The sequence below is a fragment of the Fistularia commersonii genome, chromosome 34 (genome assembly GCF_037954325.1).
Source record: "Fistularia commersonii isolate RoL2024-O1a breed Wild chromosome 34, RoL_Fcom_v1.0, whole genome shotgun sequence".
NCBI lineage: Eukaryota > Metazoa > Chordata > Actinopteri > Syngnathiformes > Fistulariidae > Fistularia > Fistularia commersonii.
The window spans coordinates 7,375,448-7,402,468 of record NC_141317.1 but is presented as its reverse complement, the minus strand read 5'-3'; the positions used below and the strand labels follow the sequence as shown (position 1 = coordinate 7,402,468).

Sequence of the window (27,021 nt, the reverse complement as noted above, 5' to 3'; positions counted from 1 at the left end):
TCTATTCTTCAAAAGTTCTGATGGCGCTGATTTTCTTTTATTACTCCTCTATAATGTAAAGTTCTTGGAGCTATATAGAGTTTATGTAACTCCATGGATAACTGCATTTGATTGATGTGTGTGTTCCCCTCCATTTAAATGTGTTTTCAAGTGAAATAACTTTTTGTTAAATAAGTCCTACGCAAATTAGGTTGTTTGGCCTTCTTTATATACAATGACCTGATAAATTAGGAGGCAATTTGTAACCACTTCAAAATTAATATTGTTTAATCATCTGGGGGAGAAAGGATTATATTTAGTATTGCGTTAGTGTAGAATGACTGACTTTGGACAAATCCAATTTGACGGAAGTGAGATAAACTTTCTAGCACAATTTGATCTCATTAGCACCATGTTATTCGATGTTCATGACTTGGGTTCTTGTGTATTTCAGTTTTTCTTTTTTTTTAGTGCGTAGACCCCCTGATTCATTCGGGGAGATGAGGGTGATGAGTCATCGTGTTTAGTCTAATTGGGCGCATGGGAAATTTTATCAGGTTGGTAGTCATAGAAAAGTGATTAGAAAAGTTTGGAAAAGTTTAATATTTTGAGTCTGCATTGTTAAGTTGTAGACATATAAAACACACCCCTTCAAAAACATGGTGGTATACCTTGCATATCTTATAATATTTGGAAGAGAAGTGGTGATAAGTAATCAAATGCATTGTTACTGGCATCCCAGTATTTGCACTGTTTCTGTTGTAATAAAAAGCAATGTAAAATTACAATAGCAATGTTTGGGACTTAAGGAGATTGTGATTGTATGTGTGAATTTTGAACTGAAATTCTTTATTACAACGGATGCCAAGAAACCAATTGCAATTATAGTAAACGTTCTCCATAATAATTTGACCATCATTTGTATCAATGGTAAAAGCCCAATAAAATGATTCAGTGTTTTCTATCCCCTTAAATAAAGACTTGAAATTAATGTCAGACTAGATTTCTTAGCAAGTAGGACACCCGACGGCCCGAACCACAAACTTCTATAAAAGGGGCTTCAAGTTCATAGTGCTGTAGCTGGTAAAACTTGCAACATGGGTCTGAATCTAGACCTTTTCACCTTTACATTTCTTAATGGTGCATCATGCTGTGAGCCATTCCATGTACACGCAATACCTCTCCCTCTGTTTCTATTTTTCCCCATTCCTCTCTGCTGTGTCCTCACGCGAGGAATGGCCCGCAACTCCCCGATGTTGCTCTAAATTTGGATACATGTCATATTTTTTTCCATCTAAAGATTTTGTTCGCCATTTGACGTTTTGCAGTTTGGAGTTACTCCTAACATGCAGCATCTGCTGAATATTTGCCTTTCCCAGGCAGCTGTTCACAAGTTTTCTTCCATTTTTTTCCTGTATTGATGTATTTTCTGGGATGAGGTTTTGCCAATTTACTGTAGTCAAGGCACCAAGAAGGGGGGGGGGGGGGAGTCGTGTTACTCTTATGAAATGTTTAAACCCCGGAGGCAAAGGCACATAAACAGATTTAATTTGATGGAATAAGTCCTCAGGGACATGAGTCTGTATGTCATAATTTGCCCTCAAAAGTGCACAGTTTCATTAGAAACCACAAAGCATGTGGGGTGCACAGGTTTTTTTCTTTCCCTTAAGAAAAATCAAGATCACGTCAGGTACCTGGGCTGCAAACGCACAGAGGCTTCGTGATCATGACGAATCCATCAGTTGCATGAAGATGCTTTGCGTTGTTTCTCAAGAGCGTCCAATGCAACTTTTGGGAACAAGTGCGCTGTATCTTTAAGAGCGGTCACCTGAGGCGGTGGAAGGAAAGGGGAGTGTAGTGTGTATGTGTATGTGTGTGTGTGTGTGTGGAGGGGAGGAGGAGGGGGGGACAGGTGTGTATCATCACGTCGGACCGGGACAGTCAACTCTTTTCTACTTCGGGATAAGTTGCATCCCTAACCAACCCCCCGCCTGGACCCTGCAGCCCCGCTGGGTCAAAGCCCGGACGGGATGTCTGACTCACTCCCGCTCGGCGGAGCGAGAGCCCTCACGCCAACTCCATCGCCGGTGACGTCTGCGTCACGTGTCCGCCTCTTCCCTCGGTACGTCCGCCGTATTTTCCTCCCCTCCGCTGGCTGCTTTAACAACGGGAGCCACTCGAAATAAACAAGCGCAGAACCGAGGGGGGCGTCCGCGGCGGACCAGGCGTGCTCCGGTGTCAGGTTTATCAGCGGATGGACGCCGGGGGCTTCCACCTATTAAGTTGCCATCAGTGAATCCCGAGCCTCCCCGTCAGTTAGTGGCTCAGCCGAAGCCCCCACATCACTGTAAACTTTTAAAGCCCCTGCGCTAGCATACAATGAGCTCCATCCAGGCGAGGTGAGTGGGATTTCTGCTTCACGTCTCCGGCGCCCCCTTCCACCTGGGACTCCCAAAAAACTTGTCCAAACCGCCTCGAAAAGCCAGTTTACCTGTTTCTTTTTTTTTTTTAAGCGGGTATTCGCGCTCCGGCTCGTCGGTACTGGCCAGCTGCGTGTCGCCTGCTTAAAATGGCGACAGCCGACGGGGGGGTAGAGAGAGTAGTTTTTTTTTTTTTTTGGGCTGGGGGCTCGTCCGCTCCTCCGCCGCGAGTTGGGTTCCGGGGTTCCCGGAGGTGTACTGCGGTCGAGCCCCGTCAAGTTGGGTCTCCCTCCGCCTAAGTTGAGCGGAAGATGTACACGCTCGGCGTTCGGGTCGTGTTTGACGCTGCGCCGCTCAGGGACTGACGTTACAGTCCAGCCGCTGTCTTTTGTGTTATCTCGCCGAATACCGCTATTTGTTTTGTCTTTTCGTGTTTGTCCGGGATGGGAGGGGGCATTGTTTTCATGCCGGCAGCACACACGTGTTGTCGGTGTGTGTTAATAATAATATATATGTGTATATTAAAAAAAACAATGCTAAATAGCTGTGTGAATTCAGCTGCCCGTCATATTTTCCCACGCTCTCTGCCGCGGTGTGAATGAATGAAGAAGTGAAATCGCTTTCAAAATTACTTGTGATTTGAGTTAACACTGTTTTTGTTTTGAACCCCGTGCTAATTAGCCTAGCTTAGCATGAACTAGTTTAATTTCTCAGAGGAGATCGTGGCCCGGAGTTGAATTGGGTGAACTCCACGCAGAGTGCATGCTGTATTCTGTGTTCTGCAGCGACAGATAGCAGGAGTTTGCAGGAGTGTGTTGTCGGTGATTTCACATGTCAATGTTGTCATGAGTGTGTAACTCCCAGGATTAAAAAGAGTGCCCGGACTGATGTCCCCATAAGTCCCAAGCATAAGCAAGCCTCTAATCCTGCAGTGCATTTACCTCCTTTTGTACATTGTTTACTCTTGGAATAAGTATTTGCAATAACAATAACAACCATGTGTTGTGTGCCGCTGCTGCTGCTGTGAGCTCATGGCTGTCGTTCTCAAGGGGAAGTCTAACTCAACCCCATCACCGGCACCCACCCCCTTTTCTCCTTCGCTTTGCAAACCCCAGTTTAAGGTATTACCTGACATGTGTTGAATACCTTGCTTTTTCCATTGATGGAAGTACAACTAATGCAGTCGGTGAATGGGACCTCGGATACGAGAGGAGAATCAAACCGCGAATGTTTGCTCATATCGTCAGTTGTTGTCGTAGTTGCTTTTCAGGCGCTTAGTGATAACTTCAGGGATTCATTTGCAATGTAAGTCCTTGATTAATGTCATCCCATGTTGAAGTCCAGTCTGTTGTCTGAGTTGACCAATGTAATGACAATGTATTTGCAGATCTCTACCAAGTTTGACCACAGAAACCATCTCAACGTCAACCGCTAGTCAAGAGCCTTTTGCTCAGAATTTGGGGAGAGCAAAGTGATCCACACACACATCCGGAGCAAGCAGGTTTGGGTCAGCAGCAATAGCAGCCTCTGCTCTGCTTGGCTGGTTAACAGCTTGTGATGTCAGCCATTTTAGGTTGGACAGCACAGAGCATGGTGCTCCGCCATTTCTCTCTCTCTCTCTCTCTCTCTGTCTCTCTCTCTCTCTCTCTCCCTCCCTCGCTCTCTCTCTCTCTCTGTCTCTCTCTCTCTCGCGTCTGAGCAACCTCGTAACGTGTGCCCCAGCAGTGGCCACAGCGATGCAGCCATTTGCAACCTATGCAGTCGTTAGCTCCCTGACCTGCGAGTAAGGCAATCGGGGCTCAGGCACAGATGACAGGACAGTTGCAACACTTTTTTTTCCATTAACAAAATTGCATAATCAACTGAAATGTCAGGAAACTTCCGATGCACAGAATGCTAGAGGAGCAAGTTTGTTAGGTGGAACTTAACAAGGTAACCGATGGAGCGTTTGTGGCGCAGTAGATCAGGGAAGAAAGCAAAGAATTCATCTGGGGACAGATCCAATGGAAATAAACTCGAATACTATCGGGTGTAGAGGTCATACGCCTGTTCTCTTTACACGGTAGTATCTCGGAGGGTTCCAGCGCTGGTTTTGTAACCACTCCTTCATTGCCTGTAGTGAGTCTGTCCCTCAGGCCAGTGCAGGCCAAACACACAGCCTGCTGGGAGTGGGGCAGTAACCCCGGCAGATGTGTGGACTCTGTGCTAACAGGAAGAGAAGGCATCAGCTCTGGCCAATAGCAGGCCTTAGCGACAGTGACCACACCTAGCTAGGAGACATCAACACCGTGTGAGGGAGGCACTGAAATAGGAGCAGGGCAGGGACGCTCCAAATACCACTCACAGGGGTGTGTGGAACAAACAAGCGCCACTAGAACTGGTGAACCGGGTGGCATAGGAGGTGTGTGTGTTGGTCTGAGTATCCATGTGCGTGTTTACCCACACGCATGTGCTTTAGTGAAATGAGCTGGTGGGAGAGGGGGTTTGAGGTGGTTGCCATGGGGACAGTAACACACCAATGGTGCCGCCGACCTGTCTCCCTGGGCCAAACTTGCTGAGAGGGAGGAGAAGGAACAGAGGGAGGGAGGGAGCGAGAGAGAGAGAGGGGGAGCGGGGGGAAGCAGTGGGTACGGAGATGGTTGGGTGGGGGTGGGGGGGTAACGTAGCACAAGAGTGAGCAAACAAGAAGTGCCTATGCTAAACACCTTTTCTCCTCACTATCACGTTATCAGCATTACACCTGTATTCACTGCTAAAAAAAAAAAAAAAACTCGATGAAATTCTCATTTGGCGTGTAGCTATGCAGCCAGACTGTAAGATTTCTGGTGTGTAGGCACTAATTCTGGCCTATACTCAAAGGATATAGCGTGACGTAGAAAACGGTCGGGCTGGAGGATGAAAGGAGGTCATGCTGAGCTGAGCCATTGACATGGAATGGACAATATGGGTTATGAACCGGGAGGACAAAAACATTGTCAAGTCACTGGGAGATCTCTTGACTCTCACAGAAGAAAAATAGCAACCTTGATACAGCACTAAACAAGCCTCACACACAGGCATGCAGGCATCCACCCCCGCACACCACATACACACAAACACCCCCCCCACACACACACACACCCACCCACCGCCCCCCTTCTCCACTCTCTCTCTCATAGGAAACCCACACATGCAAATGCTGACACATAACCAACCCATCATCACCACATGGTCACTCGCCATGTTCGCGACAGTGAAAGATTTAGAGCTGTGGCGCTCACACCGGTGAGTCAACAACTCATGTAAAACACGCATTGCCAAGACGCGACCTACCCAATCGACTCACGGCGAATTGCGAACGCTGCTTAATGTTTCACTTTGTTTCACTTCTCACCTGAAGAGGTTTGGGGTGCTCAGTTGCTTTACCTGGTCGGGCACGACGTTTTACATATGCGTGTTTGCGCAAGTTATGTGTTTTGTATGATGAGAAGCGACTCTCCCATTATGGCACCGTCTCTCCAAGAACATTGAGCAATACAAACAGCGCGTAAGTGTGTTTTCAGTCGGTTGAATTGGTTCGAATGAGGAAGGTGAAGACTGAACCTCAGGTTATGTCGACCGGCTGAAGCGTTGGGTTGGAACATTCCAGGCTTTGCAGCAACGAAACCGGGGAGGGAGCAAGGCAGGGAGGGAAGGACTGTGATTGTAGTTCAGAAGAGGCCGTTGGAGAGCGGGGGTTTGCGGGGGGCGGCGATGGTTGGAGGGGGTTATCGGGGAGAAAAATTCCTCACTGAAACACCTCAGTGCTTCCTCCACAACACCCCTTTTCCCTTGCCTCCTCACCCCAAACTGGCTGCCCATCCCCCACCATCCTCTCTCATTCGCTCCCCCTCTCTTCTCCTTTTGCCTGCCCACTCACACCCAACGGAACCACGTAATGGATGGCTGAGACTGCCCACCCATAAGCCTTTGTGTTGGTCATGTGACCAGGCTGCCTTGGCAGAGCAGTGCCCCCTGATGCAGAACTGAATGGCAGGAGAGTAGGAGGGGTTCACAGCAGCCCAAGCCAAGGGCAGTTACTCTCTCCAGGGGGTTCACGAAGGAATAAGGGGCATCTTTTCACCGTAACAAACTTAAACCCTGCACTCTTTACACCACCTTTACTTTTTATGGCATAAAAACACTGGCAAAGATAATTACGCCAATTTACTTCAAGCGGAAGGTATTTAATTTTTTATCCTAAACTTGACTCAGTATCTCAATCTTAGAAGCCACTCGTGTATTTCAAACTTTGCGTGAAGTTACTAGAATACAGGCGCGCCCTCCCTGCAGTGTGAGCGTGAACTGGACTTCGAAGCTAATATACATGACCTTTATGAAGCAGTACAAGGGTGTTTGTGTGGAAGTGTGACCGAGAGAGAAAGACCCTTTGTGACTGAACAAGTTCTTTTTGACTGGAGAAGTGCAGGTTTGATGACTGATGATTTGGCACACTCCGCACACATGAAGGGGATACTATGGTTTTGAAGAAGGAGCAGCTGGACCATGTAAGGGTGTACGTAGTGTGAGCCGCTGCGAGGTTTGGCCGCACTGTGCTTGAGGTGTCATGTCAGCGCAGAGTGAATGTGAGTGTAATTGCCCAAGAGCTGTCCTCCATTACTGCATCACTCTCTCGCTGCCTGAGGGAGAAGGCGAAGAAAAGAGGGAGGGGAAAACTCCTCCACAGGAAGCTTCGCCATTTTGTATGGGCACAATAGAGCTGGAAGTAGAGGGAAAATTCACAAACGTTCACAAACGTATCCACTGCTCAGTCCGCCGTGTGAGAAAACAAGCCTCCTGAGATGCTGCGCTCAACTGCTAGATTGTAGCAAATAGATCTTAAGCAATCTAATCTCAAGTTGGAATGTCTGTAGGAGTATTTGGATCTTACGGCGCTCTGCAAGAGTGTGTATGAACGAGGGAAATTAAGAAATAGTCCATTTTGATTCAACAGGAGATCGTCCTATGTATGCGATCATGATCGGATACATACGCGTACATATGCGGTTTCATTCTTTCACTGTTGACAAAGGAAATTCAACGTCTGCCACATTGTACCATCGCTGATAAGTCGATGTTCGCACTCCTTTGCACGCTGGCAGGAGCGCGTCACTCCTGGCACACATTGGTCATTTTCCAGTACCCGCAGTTACTTTTATGCGCTTGAAATATTTTGGACAGACTTGTTTGTCTTGAACACAGAAAGACTTTCTTTTTCTTTTGGTTTTGTTGATGATTAAATTGACGCGGGAGCAGCATTATTTTCTCACTTTTTTTTTTTTTTACCTTTATTTTTCCTGTTATTCAGCTGTGGCAATTCACTCAAACAAAAGTAAGACATAAGTATTCAGAATGATTGGACATATTTTTGTATAGATGGAGTCAAGAGAAAACACGCTGAGCTCGATGTCGCGCACATCTGAACCGTAGTACTTTTCATTGTTTTTTATTTTTTTATTGTTACAAAGAAATATGGATTTTGTCATTGTAATATCATGTACTGTTGTCATTTGAGACAACGTGAGTCTATGTAGAAGTTTGGGTATGTGAATCAGGAACTGTTCATTTGTGATCATTTATCAGGAGTCGCATTAAAACATGGTTTGTGGATGAAGTGATTGGGTTACAATAGGTGACCGGCCTCAGGTTTCAGGTGAGGAGCGCAATTACGCGAAAATTTCTGCTCTGAAGCAGAAACAAGAGGCGTGCTCAGACTATCTAAAGTGCAGATAAAATATTTTTTGTAGATTTGTTTGCTGATCAGCTTTTGGATTTTGGGCCACTTGATTTTTTTTGAAGGATTTAGCTCGATCAAATTGTTGGGAAAATCGGGCTGCTCCTCATCCCTCGTCAACTTCATACCTGGACCTGCTGAGCAAATTGGAGGCGTCTCTAACCGTATGCTGACTAATCATTTGAATGTTTTTTTTTTTTTCCATTTCCAGGATTTCCTGATAGATTAACAAGACCTACAAATGGACCTGTGGACATGTCATGCCAACTTCCTCCCTCCCCTCCTGGTCTGTAGTTAACCAGAAACAACCTGGACCTCATTTTATCCTTCTCTCTTCAAACCTACCGAATCCTGTGGTCTCATCATGGCCAGCAAACGGAAGTCCACCACACCTTGTATGATCCCCAGCAAGGTCATACACCTCTCAGACGATGCGGAGCAGGACTGCCCTCTTCTAGCCCGTCAAAGTAGGATTTCCGGGGGAAGCAGACACAGTCCTCTCGAACCAGGGGAGTCTTCCAAACACGAGGCGGGGGACCCTGTCAAGGACAATACTGGCACTTACACCTGTAAGCCTTGCAACTTCGAAACCCCCGACCTGAACCTGTTCTTGGATCACGTATACGCCGGGCACTCGGACTTTCGCGCAGACCCCGGCTTCCTATGTGTGAACTGTGGATTTTCAGCACCTAAATTTGAGGGCCTGGCCCTGCATAATGCCAGGATCCACCCCAGCTTGTTCAACACCAACTTGCAGCTAAGGAAGCGGGATCGAAGGCTGGTGGTGGAACAGAATCTGGCGATCGGGACAGAGACGAGTAAAGAGAACGAGATAGCCATCACCAAAACGCCAATCATGAGGATGCTGAAGGGCAAATCCGAGCCGAAAAGGATAGTGGTGTCTCACCCTGTCTCCGATGAATCCTGCTCAGACCCGACCTCCGTCTCTACCTCCAAAGAGTCTGAGAGGAGAGAGACCACCACAGGAACCGTCACCCACGTTCCAACGATTGTCCACAATGGAACCACCAAGGTCACCCTTCCCTCAGCAATCCAGATAGTCAACGGCTCCGGAGCATTACCGATGCTCAAGACCCCCATCACACAGGTACCGGGCTTTTTTTTACCTGTTGCTCAGTTTGGACGTCTGTGTTGAGATGCTTGCCGTTTGTCTACGCGTCTTCTTTCATCCGGTTTGTTCCTAAATCTACCGTTTTGAATTTCTTCAGGTCGTTTCAGTCGTTCAGAACAGAAGCCTCCATCAGTCTGTTCCTATCACATCGTCCTCAGATGCCTCCTCTTCTTCATCCTCTTCCAAAAATCTCCCCAAGGTAACTTCCTCGTGTTTTATGACAGTGTTATGAAAGGTTGACACAGATGGATAACGTTATAGTGCAACTCCCAGTTCACACTCTCCAAACTTTTCTCAAAGGTGATGATTCCCTTGAGCAGCATCCCCACCTACAGTGCCTCCATGGATTCTTCCTCCTTCTTAAAGACCTCCTTCAGCAAGTTCCCATATCCTACGAAGGCCGAGCTCTGCTACCTGACAGTGGTAACAAAGTTCCCAGAAGAGCAGATCAAGATCTGGTTCACGGCACAGAGACTTAAACAAGGGATCAGCTGGTCTCCCGAGGAGATCGAAGAGGCCAGGAGGAAGATGTTCAACACCATCATCCAGACGGCATCCACCAGTTCACAAAGCCAGACCCAGAGTCACCCCAGTCCAGCTCAACATACGATCACGGTATTGCCCGCCTCGCTGGGGACCACCGGGATCCCTCACATCCTGCAGGGTTCTCTCGTCAGCCAAGGAGGCGTTATTGTTACGCAACCCGTGGTGGCTAACGGCATCCAGGTCAGCAGCGCACCTGTGGCCCTGGCCGTTACACCCAAGCCCCAGGCTGCAGCACGCCCCATGATGCAGGCCCGGCCTGCCGCGGCCCTGGTGGCGGACAAAGGCATCAGCATGACGGTGGGGGCCGTGGGCAGCAGTAGTACAGGGAGCACCATCATAAGCAGCAGTAAGAGTAGTAAGAGTAGCAGTGCAGGAACAAGCGCTGTCGTGACCAGTAGCCAAGCCAGTGTCATCAACCTTAGCGGAGGAAGCAGTAATCATGTAAATAATGCTCAGGCCAACTCTGTCAACGGTAAACACGGCGGTGTTAGCGCAGCATCCAGCGAAAGTAGCCACACTAATGTAAGCAGCCCTTTGAACACAGCGAAAGGCAACGGTGACAGTAAGAAAACGGAAATCTGCAAAGCTACGAACACCAGCGTCACACTGAGTGACGAGATAGACGCAGATGGCAGAGAGATGGCTGACGACGACTGTCCGGAGGACGGCTTCGAAACAGGCCACGACGAGGAGAAGATCCAAGACGCAGATGGTGAGAGGGACAAAAGTAACACAACCACCGCGAGCACGGAAGATGTCGACTCAAATACGTGCGACTCTCCGAGCGCTAAAACAGAGGAGGCCTCCTCTCCTGCCTCCAAGTGTTCCTCCCCCTCTCCAGCAGCTGCCTCAAGCGGCACATCTGGCTCCCGGAGTATTAACTCATTCCTGGATCAGACTTTTTGCAAGGGGAAGAAGTCCCAGCAGCAGCTCAGCGCTCTAAAGGGCAGCTTCCTGAATAGCCAGTTCCCCAATCAGGAGGAGGTCGAACGCCTCATTTCCCTGACCGGACTCACCGTACGAGAAGTTCGCAAGTGGTTCAGCGACCGGCGCTACCACTATCGCAACCTCAAAAGTTCCCGCTCTGGCACAGGCGGTCACATGAAGGCAGGTGCAGGGGGCGTCTCACCGCCCGGGAGCGGCGGCGCCAGCGGCGCGGATCTCTCGGAAAGCGGCGGCAACTCGAGCGCAAAAGCGCACCAGCACGGCGCCGCGCCGCTGAGCCCGACCGCGTCGCACACCCCCACCTCCCCCACCACCCCCTCCCGCAGGGCCCCCAGACCGCCCTCTCCTGACTTCACGGCAATCCGCTACAAAGAGAGAGAACCCCACCAGGTGAGCCCCCGCCGCCCTCCCACCGTAGAAAGCTATGCATTTCAAATACTCCGGGAGGCCGGTTTCACACAAGAGCGCCTCGCCCAGAGCCGACATTTTGTTTGGACTGTGTCCTTCTGAGCCAGTTAGTCATGGTTCCGCAGTTCGTTTTTGTGGGCCATCCCAAAAGTTTTCAGGAGGTAGAAAATGACTCAGTACGTTCTCGATAGATGGTTTGATCCACTGTACCGACAAGAAAGATCCAAAGCTGCTTTCATTTCTTGTGCTCCTTACATTTCTTCATTAATAAACATTTTATTCCAAAATACAAAATGAAATACAGGACTGTCACAGAAAATTAGAATATTGTGATTAAGTTCTTTATCTTCTGTAATGCAATTAAAAAAACGAAAATTACTTTTTCATGATATTCTAATATTTTGATATAGGATTTTTTTGAGTTTTCTTAAGATGTAAGCCATAATCAGCTATATTAGATTTATAAAAGGCTTGCAATATTTCAGTTGTAATTAATTCAGAATGCATGACATGTTTGTTTTTATAATTATATTACAGAAGATAAAGAGCTTTATCACAATATTCTAATTTTCTTAGACGGTTCTGTACTTGAATTTGAATCCCTTTTTTTTAATGCCGGCTTGTGTGACCCTCAGAGCCGACGGCGGGCGATTTAACCGAAACGCAGAAACACAAACATGGCGATGTACCGCTCGTCATTGTCTTTTCAATGACGATACAACGCGGTAAAGGCCAAACGTTTCCTCCGAGTTTGCGAACCGTCCGCGCATTTCTTCCGTGTAATATATAAACTGTCTCATAGGTAAAAGCACTAGAGGCCAGCTTTGCCCAGGAACCCGAACCCCCGGGAGAGGAGGTGGACAGACTGCGATTTGAGACCAAGATGACCAGAAGGGAAATTCACGGCTGGTTTTCTGAGAGGAGAAAGAAACTGGCGGCTGAGAAGAAGAGGGAGGAGGCCGAGCGGGCCCGGAGAGAGGAGGAGGAGATGGATCTGGACGCGGAGGAGAGGCAAAAAGAGGACGGTTCGGGAGAACTAAAGGTCAATCCTATTAAAATAAATCTGAAGATGCTGAAGGTGACGGAGGCCAATGGCAAAGCAGAGGGGGAAGAGTCGGATTGCCCCGTCACGCCCATTCATATCAGCTGCACGCTGGCCTCGTCTCCGGTCCCCGCCCCGTCCTCCACCCCCAAACTGCCTCAGTCCTCTGCACCGAAAGCCACCCACTCCCCCAAAACCACCACCCTTCGAGGCAAGAAGACGGCCGAGCAGCTGCACCTGCTCAAACTGGCCTACGTCCGGACGCGGTGGCCCAACGCCACCCAGTACGACGAACTGATCTCAGCCACCGGGCTGCCCAGGCCGGAGGTGGTGCGCTGGTTCGGGGACTGCCGTTACATGCAGAAGAACAGCCAGCTCAAGTGGCTGGAGGCGTACCAGAACCTGGCTCTGGAGGACAGCCCTCAGAAAGACAACCACCTCCGTGTCCACAGCAGCCGGGAGAACACGCAGGTACCTCCGACGACGACGAGCAACCTGCTAGAAAAACATCTGTAAAATATCCCGTTCAAAATCGTCTCCCAAGATTTCAAAACCATTTAGAGGATTCAGGGTCGAATTGTGACGACGGAGGAGATGAAACGGTCGAAAATACAGACCTGGGAAAGAACATTTGCATTCACTGAGACCGTAGTTTCCTTCAGCCATTGACAGGATGCAGATTTCCAACTGTTAAATTCAAGGAACACCTCTGACTCCCGGATAAACCGGTCCGTCTAGTTTCCCCAAGCGATGAGGACATTTGAAGTTCACATTCAAATCATTTTAACCGTTTGATCGAAAAACGCTTCATTTCTTAATTAAGGTTCTGCGTCACAGCGTCTTAATAACAGACGACCACTTAAATTTTGGTGTGTATCTGTAATACCTGCTGCTTTGCTGGCACAACCGGCCAGAATTGAAGAGAAATTAGGCTTATTTGTGTAAAAACAGATAAGAATTTAAAAATAAATGTGTCTGTAGGAACATGAGCATCCATCGCAGGAATGAAGAAGGCAATGTAATGTTTTGCTTCCTGCTCCCATGTGCCTGCTATAGTCTCTGCCTTTCAGAATTCAAATCTAAATCTCTCGCTTTCTAATTGCAGATACCGTTGGGCCCACAGTTGAAGGAAAGCGTCCAAGTGAGTACTTTGACCACAAACTTGGTGCAGCAGTGGTTCTCCTCCAAGTCCTCTTCGCCCCTCGCGAAAGCAGCCGGCGAGGCTCACAAGCTGGGACCAAAACCAGCACCGAACCTGGTGGCCAAGCCGGCGCCGACGCCGCCGACTGGACCTGCCCCTGTGGAGCTGCAGCCAGGAGGGAAGGACGGGCGAGTGCTGCTTTCTGCGTGCGGCGTCCGAAAGGAGGCGGAGGAAGCCGGCGCCGGCAAGACTGTGAACCCTACTGAAGGTAGACAGAGGGAACGTCAGGGCAATGGAAGTTATTACACACTCGTAACGGATATTCGTTTTGGATCAATCAGTGAGAAAGAGATACGCCAACTTTAGGCCATTCACATTTTCCATGATCCAGAGAGTAAGCAAAGAAGGTAAACACCCCCACTACTGCCATTCTATCTTCATTATTAGTCATCAATTGCACATTTCAATCGCTGCAAAAGGGTTTACGTAAACGTGGTACGTGAAATTTCAAGACGGGACAGCAAACGGCACTTCAGCCACTGGTGTGTTCACCTGTGGAAAGACATCCGCTCCATCAGGCAGTAAGTGGGTGTCAATGGTGAATACCTTCATCATTCCTTTAAATATGAAAGATCACGCTTCGAAAATGCTTGTTTTTCATTATAATGCTTTGGTCTTTGTGGCCAAATTTAGAAAACAACATTGAAGTTGCGCACGCACACACACACACACACACTAGTGTATCAAACCTTCCTGTCATTTGTAGAAAGAGAAGCAAATCTTTATAAATGTGGAGAGACCCACTTGAGAGAGTGCTCTATCTACTCAGGGCTGCGGTTATTCTTCCATTCCGTTTTAACTCCGTCTCTCTTTGCTTCTTGAACAGGAACCGATTGAAGAGGCTTTTAATCTAAGGATGCCACTGACAGCGCAGGTGGTCTTTGTATCAGGACGCCGAGGGAAAATCTGGCAGATGCTGTCGTAACGCGATCACTGGATGGAAGCGGGACTCGAAGGCGCCCCCTCCCCCCTTCCATCCCTCACACCCCGAGAGGTAGGAGTGACCTCTCCCACTTTGTACGATGGACCCGAAGGCCTCGACCCGCCCGTCATCCACCTGCCCTCCCCTCCGATTTCATCTTCTCCACCTCAACAACCGCAGCCCCTCCGACGTCCTAACTCCTAGAGAATAAAGTTCCCGTAGAGAGCTGGGGTTGGTGCCGTTGAGTGGAAGAGCAGAGTTGACGGCGTCTTTTTTTTTTTTTTTTTTTTTTTTTTTCTGTCATTCTATTTAGAAATGATGAAAAGAGGGAGGTGTGAAATAGACACCAGTGGGTGCTCCTTTGGGGTGGATGAGAGAGATCACCCCTCAGATGATCAGCGGAGTGTTTGGACTGTCCAGAGTTTGGGGGGGGGGCAAAAGGGGTACGAGAAAATACAAAGGCTTTTTTTCACTGGGTGTTTCTGTAGGCCTTAAAAGTACAATCGATATTTCTCCCTCGTGTCATCTTCATTCTCCATCAGGCACTCATACACTTTGGTTCAATGCTTGCAGCTTACATGAAACCTGCTAGTTAGGCTTTTTTTGTAGCAACTTAAGTGAAACGGCACTGGTGTCCATTCAATAAATCATTGAGGTTGTTTTTTTTTTTGTTTTTTTTTTGGACATCTTTGTAATTGCTTTCCTCTTTTTTTTTTTTTTTACCTGTACATAGTTTTTGGGTTAAAATGTAAAACATCTGGAATTCAGTCATCCAAAGACAGCAAGAACCCTGTTGTGTCAAAACAAGAATATATTAGACAGTGGAATCTTGTTTGTGTTGTAGCATCGGGTGCTTCTCTACATCACTGATATGTTCGTACATATGTTTTTATGGAACTTTCTTATAAGAGAAATTCAACTGTAAAAGAACTGTGAACTTCTACCAGAGCTCCATACTTAGGCTTGATGTATAATTTTTACAGATTGTATTTGCAGAATAAACAGAATGTAATAAATTTGTGGCTGAGAATATGGTGTCTGCAAGTCTTACACGCAATATGTATTTACTAAAGTAAAATACTAAACATTAAACTTGGTCTTGTGGATAGACAGCTCAAACCCTGCAGTTTAAGGCAGCCAATTATTTACTCACGTCCAAGTGACCGTCGAAATTCTGATGCTCAAATATTTGCATCAAAAACCCATTAAATACAGTGTATTTATCTATTATGCAAACACTTACTGAAGGTAATGTTTGCTACATAAAATAGGACACATCGCAGCAAAGTTACTGAGCTACATCTGGCATTTTAACAAGACAATTTGGATTGTTGAGTTGCGGTTAATAAATGAAATTGATTCCAGCAGTGACATTTTAGTAAACCTGCCCAAATGCCTGCAGCGATATATATATCTGATTGTTACAGATCGCATTGTTATCTGCGACCTATGAAATCAAAATACATTTTCATGGCTTTAATTTGAAAATGAAACAGTATAAGTTTTCTTTAAGAATTCAGTAATAATAATGCTAAGTAAGTAATGCGTCTCATGTTGAGTGCTGGCTTCTGAACTGGGTCAAATCGAGAACATTCAAAGGCAAACTGTTAGTGGCAGTTTTCAAAAATTAGCATTAAAAAATGAAATAATATGTTGCAATAAGATTTATATCCTTAAAGTTAACACATTCCAGACTTCTGCAACAAACGCAACCGCTTGATCTTCGAAACTGCCATTGGATTTCAGCGCAAACAAAACAACACCCATAAAGTAGTAAGTATTTTATTTACTTGTCAGGCTTGAATATGTTTCTTATGAAAGGCAAAATTAAAATGAATACTTTTCCTCTCAGTTTAGGCACATTACAGAAAGGCTTTTTGGAAATGAGACAGTAATTACAATGGAGGGGCGGGGGGGGGACAACTTGAGGGCCCTGCACAGTCACACGGGTGTTTGAGTTTACTTATCTAACCTCCAACAGGTTGACGGGCGGTTCCTAAATGTCCCATCAGCACAGATTCAACTTACCTGACTGAAGAGCCAGGGGCACCTGGAGTCTTCAAGCATTCACCCGGTGCTGCGCGGCCCCGTCAGTCCGAATAGTTGTCAACACCTGTGTGAGTGTGCCGTGGCTGTGCAGGCAGATGATGTGGTTTACATATGGAGGCAAACAGGTCAGCAGTAAGGAAAAAAAACAAACAAAAAAAACGCAGCATTGGAGAGAAAACTCTCCGCGAAAGACCTTTCATGTGACGGCTGCAGGGGAAAAAAATGAAATAAGATGTGGGGGGGGGGCTTTGGGATTAGTGTTGGGGTGCAACCGCAAGATGCTTTTACCTTTCAGTGGAACCCCAAGTGTGTCACTCCTGTCCCTGCTTTCACCTTTACTTAAGCATAACATATGGCTTAGAATCGTCAGTGGTCCAACACTGAGTGAATACTGAGTTTACATCAAAGTCATCACATATGAATAGAGAAAACACTTGTTTCTAATACAAACTTGGAGCGAAAACACAGTCAGGTATATATGAGCTCCTTCTGGACTTACTGACGGCCTGCAGACCTCGATCACCCTCCCCCCCCCCCAGGCACCTTTTTGCATCCATCAGCCGTAGAAACACAGCTACAGCAAAAACCTGAGGCACCGACTCGGACTCAGCCCGCTTCATCTGATCACATTCTCACATCAGACACAGGAAATGAAAACTCCCCCGTACATTTGAAAGCACCGTCATTTACACCCAGAGGTTTTTGATCACAGTTAAGACGAACACATGAACAGAAATAAGAAATAAGTCTGGACTGAAATGAGTCTAGACATTAAACTACGTGTAACACTTTAGATTTCGGTTAAAGTCGTTCACCGGTCTTCCATTTTTCCTCGTTTCTACACGAATATGTGAGGCGTGACAACCCAACTGTCTGTTATGGCAAAGTTACTGAAGAAGCTTACAGGAAGCAGTTTGGTGGCATGAAAAAAAAAAAAAAAACAAGAAACAAAACTCTCCAGCACATCACGGCTGTGAGACAACAATGCGGTTTTCTTGAGATGTAGCTAAACATACCAGGAAGGCCAAATCCTGTCTTGGCTGGCCAAAGTTAGTCAGACAGAAGGTTTAGCATCTATTTAAAACATTACAGAGACCCTTACAGTGCAAAGGTCTGTGAATACCAACTAAAGACCTGGCGACTGTCAGACACCTTTGCTTACAACCATAAAATCTCTGCCATAGCTGTTGAAACAAAAAAAAAAAAACAAACTTTAAAAAGTGTCTATAATCGCGTGTACAATAATGCCACATTGGTTAGAGGGACTAGCAAAGTTGAATCAATGGATGACACTAACCAAAATGGCCACGAGGACTAGTAATGTCGGCAAAAACAAACAAAACGTTCCATCGTAAATCCTGGCAGGAGAGCTGCTCGGTTTATCGGGCGTGTTGCATCTTGAATTTCCATAATTATAGAGCACGGATACGTGAAAACATTTAAGACGTCCTTGTGCTGGAAAATGTGAGAATCGGGTGTAATCGTCCCCCTCAAGGCGCCAAGGTTCATCTTCTAAAATGGTCACATCTACCTGTATCCGCGGGGATTATTTTTTTCAGCTGTAAACGCCGCAGCTCAGAGAGCCACGAAGGCGAACAACACACCTCTGCCATCACCGAGAAGCCACAGAGCGCAACCGCAGTGGCAGCGACGGACAGTTGTGGACATATTATCCCTGGTCTTCTGTATCACACGATGGGGCGTTAAAATACACTCCGGACGTGAACAGCGAGACGGGGAGAGGCAGATCCGTGAGAGCGTCGGTGACGCCGGCGACGTGGAGAAATGGAATGATGTGCAGTTTGTTTTTTTTTTTTCTGTTGGAATGTCATTGAGAAATGAAACAAACAAAACAAAGAGTCCTGGTTGTGTTTGTGTGGGTGTGAGAAGACGTGACGTTCGATGCTGCCGGTTCTCACTGCGTCCGACACGCAACAGCTATGACTTCTTCCTGATGCGTTTGCCAAAATGGAAAAAAAACAAAACAAAAAAAAAAAAAACGCTGATGTATTGGACAGGACGCGCATAATTTCCTCCACAAAGCAGAGACATTAAAAACAGTCGCAGAGAGCCCTCGTGTTTTACACATATACATTAAAAAAAAAAGTCACATTATGAATGTTTAAGGTTTAAATAATCAATAATTAAAACATGGAGACAGGAACTCTTTGAGAGCAGGTCAGCTGCTGCTGTTCTCTCGCCAACAGCACTGCAGGAATAAATATATATATCCATTTACGCCAAATATAGAGGAGAGCGAGGAAACTTCACCTGGGAACAGTTTCAAACTGATACCTTCTACCGCTCGCCATTCCTCTATTGCGGCGCAACCAAAACACGAGAGGACAACCTGTGTCGCAAACCACAAGTCAGGACTTGGAGGAACTTTTGTCGCCTTGTTTTTGTTCTCCTACGAATATTTCTTCTTCCTGTCCGACTTCCTCCCGGCACCCTCCTCTCGTGTCCGAGGTCCCTCCTTCTCGAAGCGAGGAGGGTAGGCGGCAGGAAGGGGCTGAGCGAGCGGGACCGCCGAGGTCGGAGAACGAAGGGAGGGAGAGCTGCCTGAAATGTAGGCCAAGCGGTGGTGAGCGTTTCCATGGAAACAGTGTTCACAGCAGTCAGTGACATCATCAGTACAGGGAGAGGCGACTGGGTGAGGGAGGGAGGGAGGGAGGGCTGGGGTTCAACAGGAATATGTCCTGATTGGTCTGGACTTAGACACGGTTCTCTCCTCCCACTCTGGTCCTCCGCAACATCCTGAGGTAAAGACAAAGACACGGCGTTGGGAATCTTACGAGGCGAACGAATCTGATGACGTCGGCGCGGCTTCCTGGCGATACCTTCTGTTCTGCGGGTCCATGTGATCCAACAGTGCCTCTTGAGACACCCTGAAATCATCGAGAGGGGACTGGTAGCGGGATTCAAAGGAGCCCTCTCGCCCCCTGTACGCCATGGCCTGGGCTGGCGACTGGGGCACGGGCGACATGTTGGAGGACGTCGAGGACACCGAGCTGAATTCCCCCAAGCGTTCCCGTCCAGCTTGGGCTGACGTCGACACCGGCGTGGCCCCGCCCACCACGAACGGGCTCAGGACCTCTCCATTTTCATCCTGTGTGGAAGAGAGGGGTGGGAAAGTAGGGGGGTAAAAAAGGATGTATCGCCTTTCATATTGGGAACCCTAAGGGAGAAGTTCCAGTAATACCCAAAAGAACAAACCGGCTCATACGAGCTACAAATGATGTGGTTCTGATGCAAGATGTGACCTTCTGCATAGCCACCGTGCGAGCACAGTCCGGCACCCCGCAGAACGTCAACATCATTTGACAGTTTAAATGAAACGGACCAAACTTTGCCTTCCTCTTTGGAAGTGGTTCCCTGAGAGAGCTGAGGTGGAGAATCAGTCTTTCAGAGAAAGAGAGAGACTTTCAGATGTTTGTTTTCTCCACATCTCGCATCAATTCAGATACTTGAACCTGCATTGAGCAGCACAGCGTTGATCCGGCAACATGTAGCAAATATATTTACCCCCACATTGAATGTAATGAATGCAGCAGGGAACTCTGCTGCATATTAAAAGCCCACTTTATTCCTTTCTCTTTTCCTTTGCACAGCGTTGCACCATGCTGACACTTTACTCATGATTACTCCGTTAAACGGATAATACAAACCCGAGATTGATTTCTCTTTGTCACTCCATTACCACAGCTTCCTGTGAAGGCTGATATTTTGGTGCAGTCAAGACAAAGAGAAACGTCCTTTGTAAAAAGTAAGTCGTCCTGGCTGAATAAATTGAACTCCCATTCATACAAACTACCACCGGAAGTGGGATTATTTTAGTCCACTTTATAAAAAGGTAGTCAGATCGCCAACTGACAAATGCTTTGCAAAATCAATTCAACATTGTATATACACACGGGCACGCTGAAGGTGCGAGAGGACCAAAAAAAATGTTGTGACTGGTTCATAGAGTTGTAGTGATAGTGGAGATGCCAGAGTGGAGGCTCACCCTTCCTCTGATGAGGTTCACGTGGACTAATAGTGAAGCCAGCTCCAGATCCTCGTTGTAGCTGTTCTTCAGAGGTACAGACCGGTAGCCTGGTGAGGTAAAAATCACAAAAGGGTTGGCAGAGTAAATATTACACTTAGCTTGTTTTATGGCCCAGCTCCATAGCGGTGCGTGGTGCAGTGATGCTTAAAGCGCCGGTATCGTTCATACTCACCCGTCTTCAGGCCGTGAATCGGGAACGTAGCCTGAGCCAGGAAGTTTTGGTCGTTGAACATGTCGATCTCATAAACCCCAAAACGCAAGAAGGCGAACGCAGAGTTGCACACGGAGAACTGGAACGACTTCCTCGGCCACGTGGGGTTCAAGCCGTTGTCGGCTGCGGAACAAACAAAGGGGCAACGATGAAGACGAGATAAAATGGAGTATCTTCCAAAGGTGTATTTCCAGCGAAAGCAATGTGTGTTGGATGATCCAGAGTGAAATCATAAACACCAGAGTGCCCCTCACTTTCAGATTCGGTTTTTTGCTTGGCACTGTCGTACTCTGCCCCACACACTTCGATCTCAATCAGAGGAGAAACTATCCCACGTCCGTGCTTGGGAAGGTGTCGGGCACCCAAAACCTTTTTGGAAAAAAAAGAGCAACAACGTAGGGAATCACTTCATATCGCTCAGATTTTTCACAGCACGCAAAAAAAACAACAAAAAACATGGGGGAATCATACACGCGCACGATTCAATCAACACTTCGGTTTACCTCAATCTGTACGGTAACTTGCTCGAGCCCTCGCAGTGTGTGTCTGTCGAAAGGGTCAAAGTTGTCGTCTCTCATGATGGGCGGCTGCAGGACGTAGCCACTCCGTCCATTCAGCATGAACAGGGCCTGGTTCATCTGCATGGGTTTGTCTGCACGTTGCCGCAGCAGAAGACGCGGTGAGGAAAAGCCGAACGGCAAGGGAACGGAAACACTCTCACTGGCGTCATGTCAGTGTCTCTGTGAAGACGGTGGATACCTGCTGTCTGGAAGTTGAGCGCTACTAGCTGAGAGCCGCAGAGCCACATGGGCAGAGGGTCATAGTTAGAGGAGTCGAGTCTCTGCCCTCTGGGATAGATCCTGGACAGCTGTAGTCGGTTGTACTGCAGGAACTTCTTCCCCTTGATTTTATTGACATACTTCTCCGCTTTGGTCTCAGGAAAGGACGACATGTCCCGGAAACAAGCTCGCTCAGTACCGATCTCTGAAGGAAGCGAGGGGAAAAAGAAGGGTCTCACCTGCCTGACAATGACTTTATCTTAACTATATTATTTCATAGGAAACTAAGCGCCAGTTCTCTTGACAGTGTATTATTCAAAACATTCAGTTCAGTGAACGTGCAAAGATCTTACTGTCTTCGTCAAAAGGCACAGGCCTACAGTAGATGACCAGGTCAGACAACTCCAGTGCGATCTTCTTCCTCCTCTCCATCATCTTCCCTTCCTCCAACTGGGCAAAAACACACAGCACTTCATTGAAATGTCAGCGATAGATGCCCTCAATTTTTACATTCACAAAGTTAGAGATTCTGAAAGCCTTTTTTCTTTACCCACTGACAGTTCAGATAGTTAAAAGAAGTAATACAGGAAACATACCAAGTGGGAGTTGACGGAGTGTCTGGCATTATAAAACCAGACTACCTATTGCTCACTGCTTGTCTGCCCGTCATGGGTCATAAGTACAAGCTGAGGCAGGTCTGATCAGCTTTTGATGCAACAGCATCGTGACGCAAGTCTAAATTTCCTGTCAGTAACATAATGGGCGCACTGTACCTTCGCCTCTGAAGTCATGGCGACTTCGCGGATCTTCAACACCCATTCCTTCAGTTCTTCTTGGCTGCTTGCAGCAACTTCCAGCACTGGGCCAGTCCGCATCGCGGTTGTCGGCACCAGGGAGAAGACGTGAAGCCTGCTGCCTTTCCCATCGGGACGCACAACTGCAGAAAAAAAAAGGGATTGTGTGCTTCGTACAAGAACTTTACATATAAACAATGTAGTAATTAATATTATGTTCATAGTACACGTATGAAAGTATCAAAAAACACTATCCTGTGAGTAGGATTGCCAAATATCACACAATCACATTATACAGTGCTATGTTAAAAAAATACTAATATCAATTAAACCCAATTAAAAAGGGGGGGGGGGTGTCAAGTAGCACAGTAGGTGCAAACCAAGCCATTAATGTTGTAGTGATGCTCTTAATAGGCAGAGAATTCATGATAATACTGTGTTATTTAACAAGAAACTGATGGAAGTCTAATACTGTGACAGTCTTAATTAACAAGAGGATTTCCCTGACGTTTTTCCCAAAGAGAAGGAAAAAAAGACAAACTTTGTGTTAAAAACTTTCCGAGTCAGCTTCTATGGTCCATCACTAGAGGGAGCCAAATTACAAATAAGGCACAGGGACGCAGAGCTGGTAATGGACTGTGGTCAGCAGAAGCCACAACAAAGTATGACAGGATGAGCGGACTGAAATGGGAGTGTATCGATCGGCCAGGAGGATGCCCACAAAATTCCACACAGTCTCACGCAAAAAGCAGTAATTGTAACTAATTTAAATGAGGACGCAATAAAAATCACAGACATTGACATCTGCGAATGGAACAACCAACCAATGACAACTGTGCTCCTTTAAAATCAAAAGAAATTACTTCTGAGACTAACCAGAGGAGGATGTTACTGTCTGGCAAGGGGAGTAAAGCTTCTATGGCCCTGCAGCGCGCGCACATGCACACACGCACACACACGACAGGAAGTAAATGGGCAACTCACCAATCTGACAGGAAGAGACATCCATGCTTCCTCTCAGAAGGTCTCCCAGAGGGCTGTTTTCGGTCATCTCCTGCTCACCAGAGAAGAACGGGATTGGTGACAAAAACACTTAAGTTATGATATGATCTAAGCTAATCTTGAACTCAGTCTGCTCAACTGAGAAGGAAAGGGTGTTTGTTCCCTTGGATAATAGAAAGGTGCGGGCAAGCGGCCCTAATGTACGGGTTTGATCCTCACGTTTCTATCAGGCTCTGCTGCTGATGGACTGACCTCCTCCACATAGTTGGCAGGAAACCACTGCTGCTTCTTTCCCCCACAGTCACCTTTCCACCTGGCAGAGAGAAAGATCACAGAGGGCGAGAAGGGTTCGGTAAATATCCTCACTGTGGCCTTAGAGGGACACTTACTTTGGCTCACTGTAATAACAGCAGCTATTTTCGGCCATTTAATCCGTGCGTCCGGCCAATAAACCATTCATCTCAGTCACAGGTCTGTACTCTCTCTCACTTCACAGACATGACTGTCTAAGGGAAGGGAAATTAAGCGCTACTTCCTGAATAAATGTTACACAGGTCGCTCACCATCCTCCTTCCTGTTTGTCTACATTGGTGATGATGGCATTCTTTGTGAAGGAGAGCTCGTCGTCTCTTTGGGCTTTGTATTCATACATGGCTCTCACCGTGCACTGAGAAGACAACAGATGGGATAAGATGTTGGTCGACCTTTCCAAGGGTAAGGGAAACATCAGCAGACACCACGGGTTCCGGTTGCAATAATACTAGGGTTCTCAGACATTTCAGGCCAAATTCACCAAAATATAGATGTCAAGGTATCGCTTCACCTCCAAGTAGGCTTCGTAAATGATTAAGGGAAGCTGTCTTCATGTACTAAATTCATTTTGGGAAGTAGGTCACTTGTATATGTTTCAAATTTTGCTTGAATAGGGTCCATTTTTGGGTTAATTTTAGTTAACTGTCAGCCTAACAACATACAAGTTACTCGTGATTTGAAAAAAATGAATCAAATCAAATGAATGAAGTGATTGACCCATTCACAAAGTTACCAAAATAAGCAGATTTTAATCTAATAATTTGATGGTTTCTTGACCAACTTACATTTAATAAATAATTCAGCCATATTCATAGGACATGAGGCACTCACCTTAAATGTTGGCATTTGATTGGCTTCCACATAAAAGCCTGGATTTCTACCCTCATAAAGTGACCCATAGTCTGGTTCCTGTTGGTTAGATTACAGAAAAGATTAGTCTATTGACTGGGCTATACGGGGGTTCCCCCCAGAATGTTTTTTATGTTAACACTCGGATATACACGCAGATTTTATAGTTAAGGTTGAAATTGTATCTGTCACATGCAAAGAGATCAAAACGACACATCTAAAAACACCATCAAGATATCAACTGCAAGAGACCAATGGCTTGAGTTGAGACCATATTCAGTGACATGCAATGTCTGCAGATTTCAGAGCTGCGGGAGGATTGTGAGCATGCAGTCCCTGTGTACTGAATATCACACGGAGCCTGGGAGTTTATGTCGGTGTGTATGTGAGAGTAAATAACCCACACAGCATTTCTTATTCATTAATCGGTTAGTTTCCTGTAGGCTGTTGGGCAAGGTACTCACAGCAGTGCCTATCTTCTCCAGTGTGTCCTCGTTGATGGGATAGCGTAGCTTCATTTTTCTGTACAGAGGGTGCATTTCATAGTAGCTGATGAGATCTACAAGGCTGTCGAACTCCGAGGTGCCCAGCACCACAGTCTGACCCTCCTGCTGCACACGACAGTGTTTAATCTTGCCCTCGGCCCTAGGAGGAAACAAAGACGTTATTTATGTTACTTTTTTTTTGGAAGCAGACTCTTCAAGGGCAGTCACTGACATATTTCATTTATATCTGACTTTAGAAGGAAAATAACTTCACAGGGTCAAGTCTGAAGAAGCAAACAACATTGATTGTATCAGCCGTAAAAGACGAGTTACCTGAAGGAAATGGCGAATGAGTTTGATTCTGCCCTCTTCCTGACAAGGAAAGCCCCGTCACGAGGAACCCTCATCAGCATGTTCTCAGCATGGCTCCTGGAGAGGTTGGCATGGTACCACCTAGAACAAACAGCAAAACACACATTGATAACTGACGTTTGCAAAAAAAAAAAATACTATCGGCTGAGAAAAATACAAACTCTCTTCCCCTTTTCTAATCATCATCCACCAATTTAAAGTGTTAACAAAAAGATGAAATCTACAAGTTATTGTAGACTGATTACAAGGACACAGCAGTCAGGTAATTAATAAACCATATGCATTTAAAAATCCCTAAAATAATGTTAACTTCGAAACAGTAGTTTTATTCTCACTCCTTGCTCTCGTGGGCATTGGTCTGTGGCACGGGCTCAGTCAGCTTCATCTCAAACTCATTGCAACGCAGCGCCACCTGCTGGTAGTGGTTGATCAGGGCGAAGAGCGTGTCAAACACCAGGTTATCGGTCAGATAGAATTTGGGGCTGCCGGCCTCTTGACGGGAGTGGATACGACAGTGCTGCACCCGTCCTGAACGCCTGGTATGAAAACAGGTGTGACAGAGAAAAATTGAGGTTGCTGCCCATAGGACCTTCATAAATTCTGATAATCAGTGGCCCTCTTGTGAAGTTAGAATATTCACATAGATGCAAATACTTTGTTTCCATATTCACGTGCATTGATCTGCTTATGTGCAGTGCCTGTGCAGGAACCCGCACAAGGTGAATGATTACACTTCAGACCGTGACAACATGTGTACTAAATCAATGGGATTGACAGATTGATCCAGTAATCAATAAGTGACCCTTTGCAACTAGCTATTTTCAGCTGAAGTCAAACCATTATACAACAACAGCGACAGTGAAATACCAGACTTATCAATGAATAGAAAATATCTATTAAAAATTAACTGGAAAGATTAATAATAACATTAGTTATGCAACATGCATGGCCAATGTCCACCTGCCCTCAATACCATCAGTGGTGCCTTTGTTAATGAGGCGAATTAAAACAGAGTATGATTTAAAGTGACTGTGGAGGTTCTCAGTATTCCAGGTCAGGGTTCTCGTTGTAGCGACTGGACTTAAGCCTTTTTCAAGATGTTCCACTTGCCATCTGAGAGGCTTCTTTAGTTCTGAACTGAAAAACTCAAGGCCTATGCCATGTCTTGAAAAAAATACTAAAAATGAACTAATACAGTTGCTATGATAAGATTTTACAGCAACAATTCTTTGATTTTGGTAGATGTGTGACATAATTGAAGAGTATGAGGAAAAAAAACATAAATGAATGCAAAGCTTTTGGTTACATACCAGAAAGACAGAGTGTCGTCTCCCACAAAAGTCTCGCTCTCTCGAACCAAAAAAGAGCCATCAGGCGCTCCTGTCTCGAGGCAGTACTCAGACAGAAGCCGTTCAGCTATCTGGCGCCCATCCCGTCCTGCACCCAGCTTTCCATGGAACCATTTTTCAGTCACATGCTGGTCCATACCGTTGGATACCTGCGTAGAAGAGGAGGAAGCATTTGCCACAGCCAAGATCTGAGCCAACCAAACAACCTCATAAAGTAATTTGGGGTGGGTAAAAAACCAACTGACCTCTCTGTGCTCTTCCTCATCATCGTTGCCCTGGTTACTGGTGGTCTCCTCTGAGTAGTAGATCTTACTACTGGTCAGGACAAAGAAATGAGGGTACCACTCCTAAAGGCAAACACAGAGGCAGTTAGTTTGTGCTGCATGAAATATTTAGAGGAGCCATGTGCCCTACAGAAACATGG

The 27,021-nt window shown here is 46.5% G+C and overlaps 2 protein-coding genes across 4 annotated transcripts in view; one reads left to right on the top strand and one right to left on the bottom strand.

Annotated features, from left to right (window-relative positions):
- The first annotated feature begins 1,909 nt into the window (after positions 1-1,909).
- Positions 1,910-19,000, top strand: zhx3b (zinc fingers and homeoboxes 3b). 3 transcript variants are annotated; one of them, XM_086141134.1, is made up of 7 exons: positions 1,910-2,101; positions 8,363-9,259; positions 9,381-9,482; positions 9,584-11,164; positions 11,985-12,695; positions 13,330-13,633; positions 14,252-19,000. In XM_086141134.1, exons 2-7 carry the CDS (start codon positions 8,516-8,518, stop codon positions 14,260-14,262), a joined length of 3,453 nt encoding a protein of 1,150 aa, XP_085997260.1. In that variant the 5' UTR covers positions 1,910-2,101; positions 8,363-8,515; the 3' UTR covers positions 14,263-19,000. The 3 variants fall into 3 exon arrangements, with proteins under 3 accessions (XP_085997260.1, XP_085997258.1, XP_085997259.1); XM_086141132.1 differs by lacking the exon at positions 1,910-2,101 and adding an exon at positions 2,122-2,378; XM_086141133.1 differs by lacking the exon at positions 1,910-2,101 and having other exon boundaries at positions 2,574-9,259.
- Positions 16,114-27,021, bottom strand: part of plcg1 (phospholipase C, gamma 1) — a 25,617-nt gene continuing 14,709 nt past the window's right edge. Inside the window, exons 16-33 of the mRNA XM_086141131.1 lie at positions 26,843-26,944; positions 26,559-26,746; positions 25,584-25,784; positions 25,210-25,329; positions 24,856-25,036; positions 24,374-24,451; positions 23,794-23,897; positions 23,450-23,543; positions 23,213-23,282; positions 22,208-22,371; positions 21,788-21,884; positions 21,415-21,639; positions 21,159-21,307; positions 20,910-21,024; positions 20,617-20,778; positions 20,403-20,491; positions 19,237-19,505; positions 16,114-19,153 (exon numbers count right to left, since the gene is read on the bottom strand). Of these exons, the coding sequence (XP_085997257.1) occupies positions 19,111-19,153; positions 19,237-19,505; positions 20,403-20,491; positions 20,617-20,778; positions 20,910-21,024; positions 21,159-21,307; positions 21,415-21,639; positions 21,788-21,884; positions 22,208-22,371; positions 23,213-23,282; positions 23,450-23,543; positions 23,794-23,897; positions 24,374-24,451; positions 24,856-25,036; positions 25,210-25,329; positions 25,584-25,784; positions 26,559-26,746; positions 26,843-26,944 (2,451 nt within the window). The 3' untranslated portion in view covers positions 16,114-19,110. The remainder of the gene's footprint in view (positions 19,154-19,236; positions 19,506-20,402; positions 20,492-20,616; positions 20,779-20,909; positions 21,025-21,158; positions 21,308-21,414; positions 21,640-21,787; positions 21,885-22,207; positions 22,372-23,212; positions 23,283-23,449; positions 23,544-23,793; positions 23,898-24,373; positions 24,452-24,855; positions 25,037-25,209; positions 25,330-25,583; positions 25,785-26,558; positions 26,747-26,842; positions 26,945-27,021) is intronic.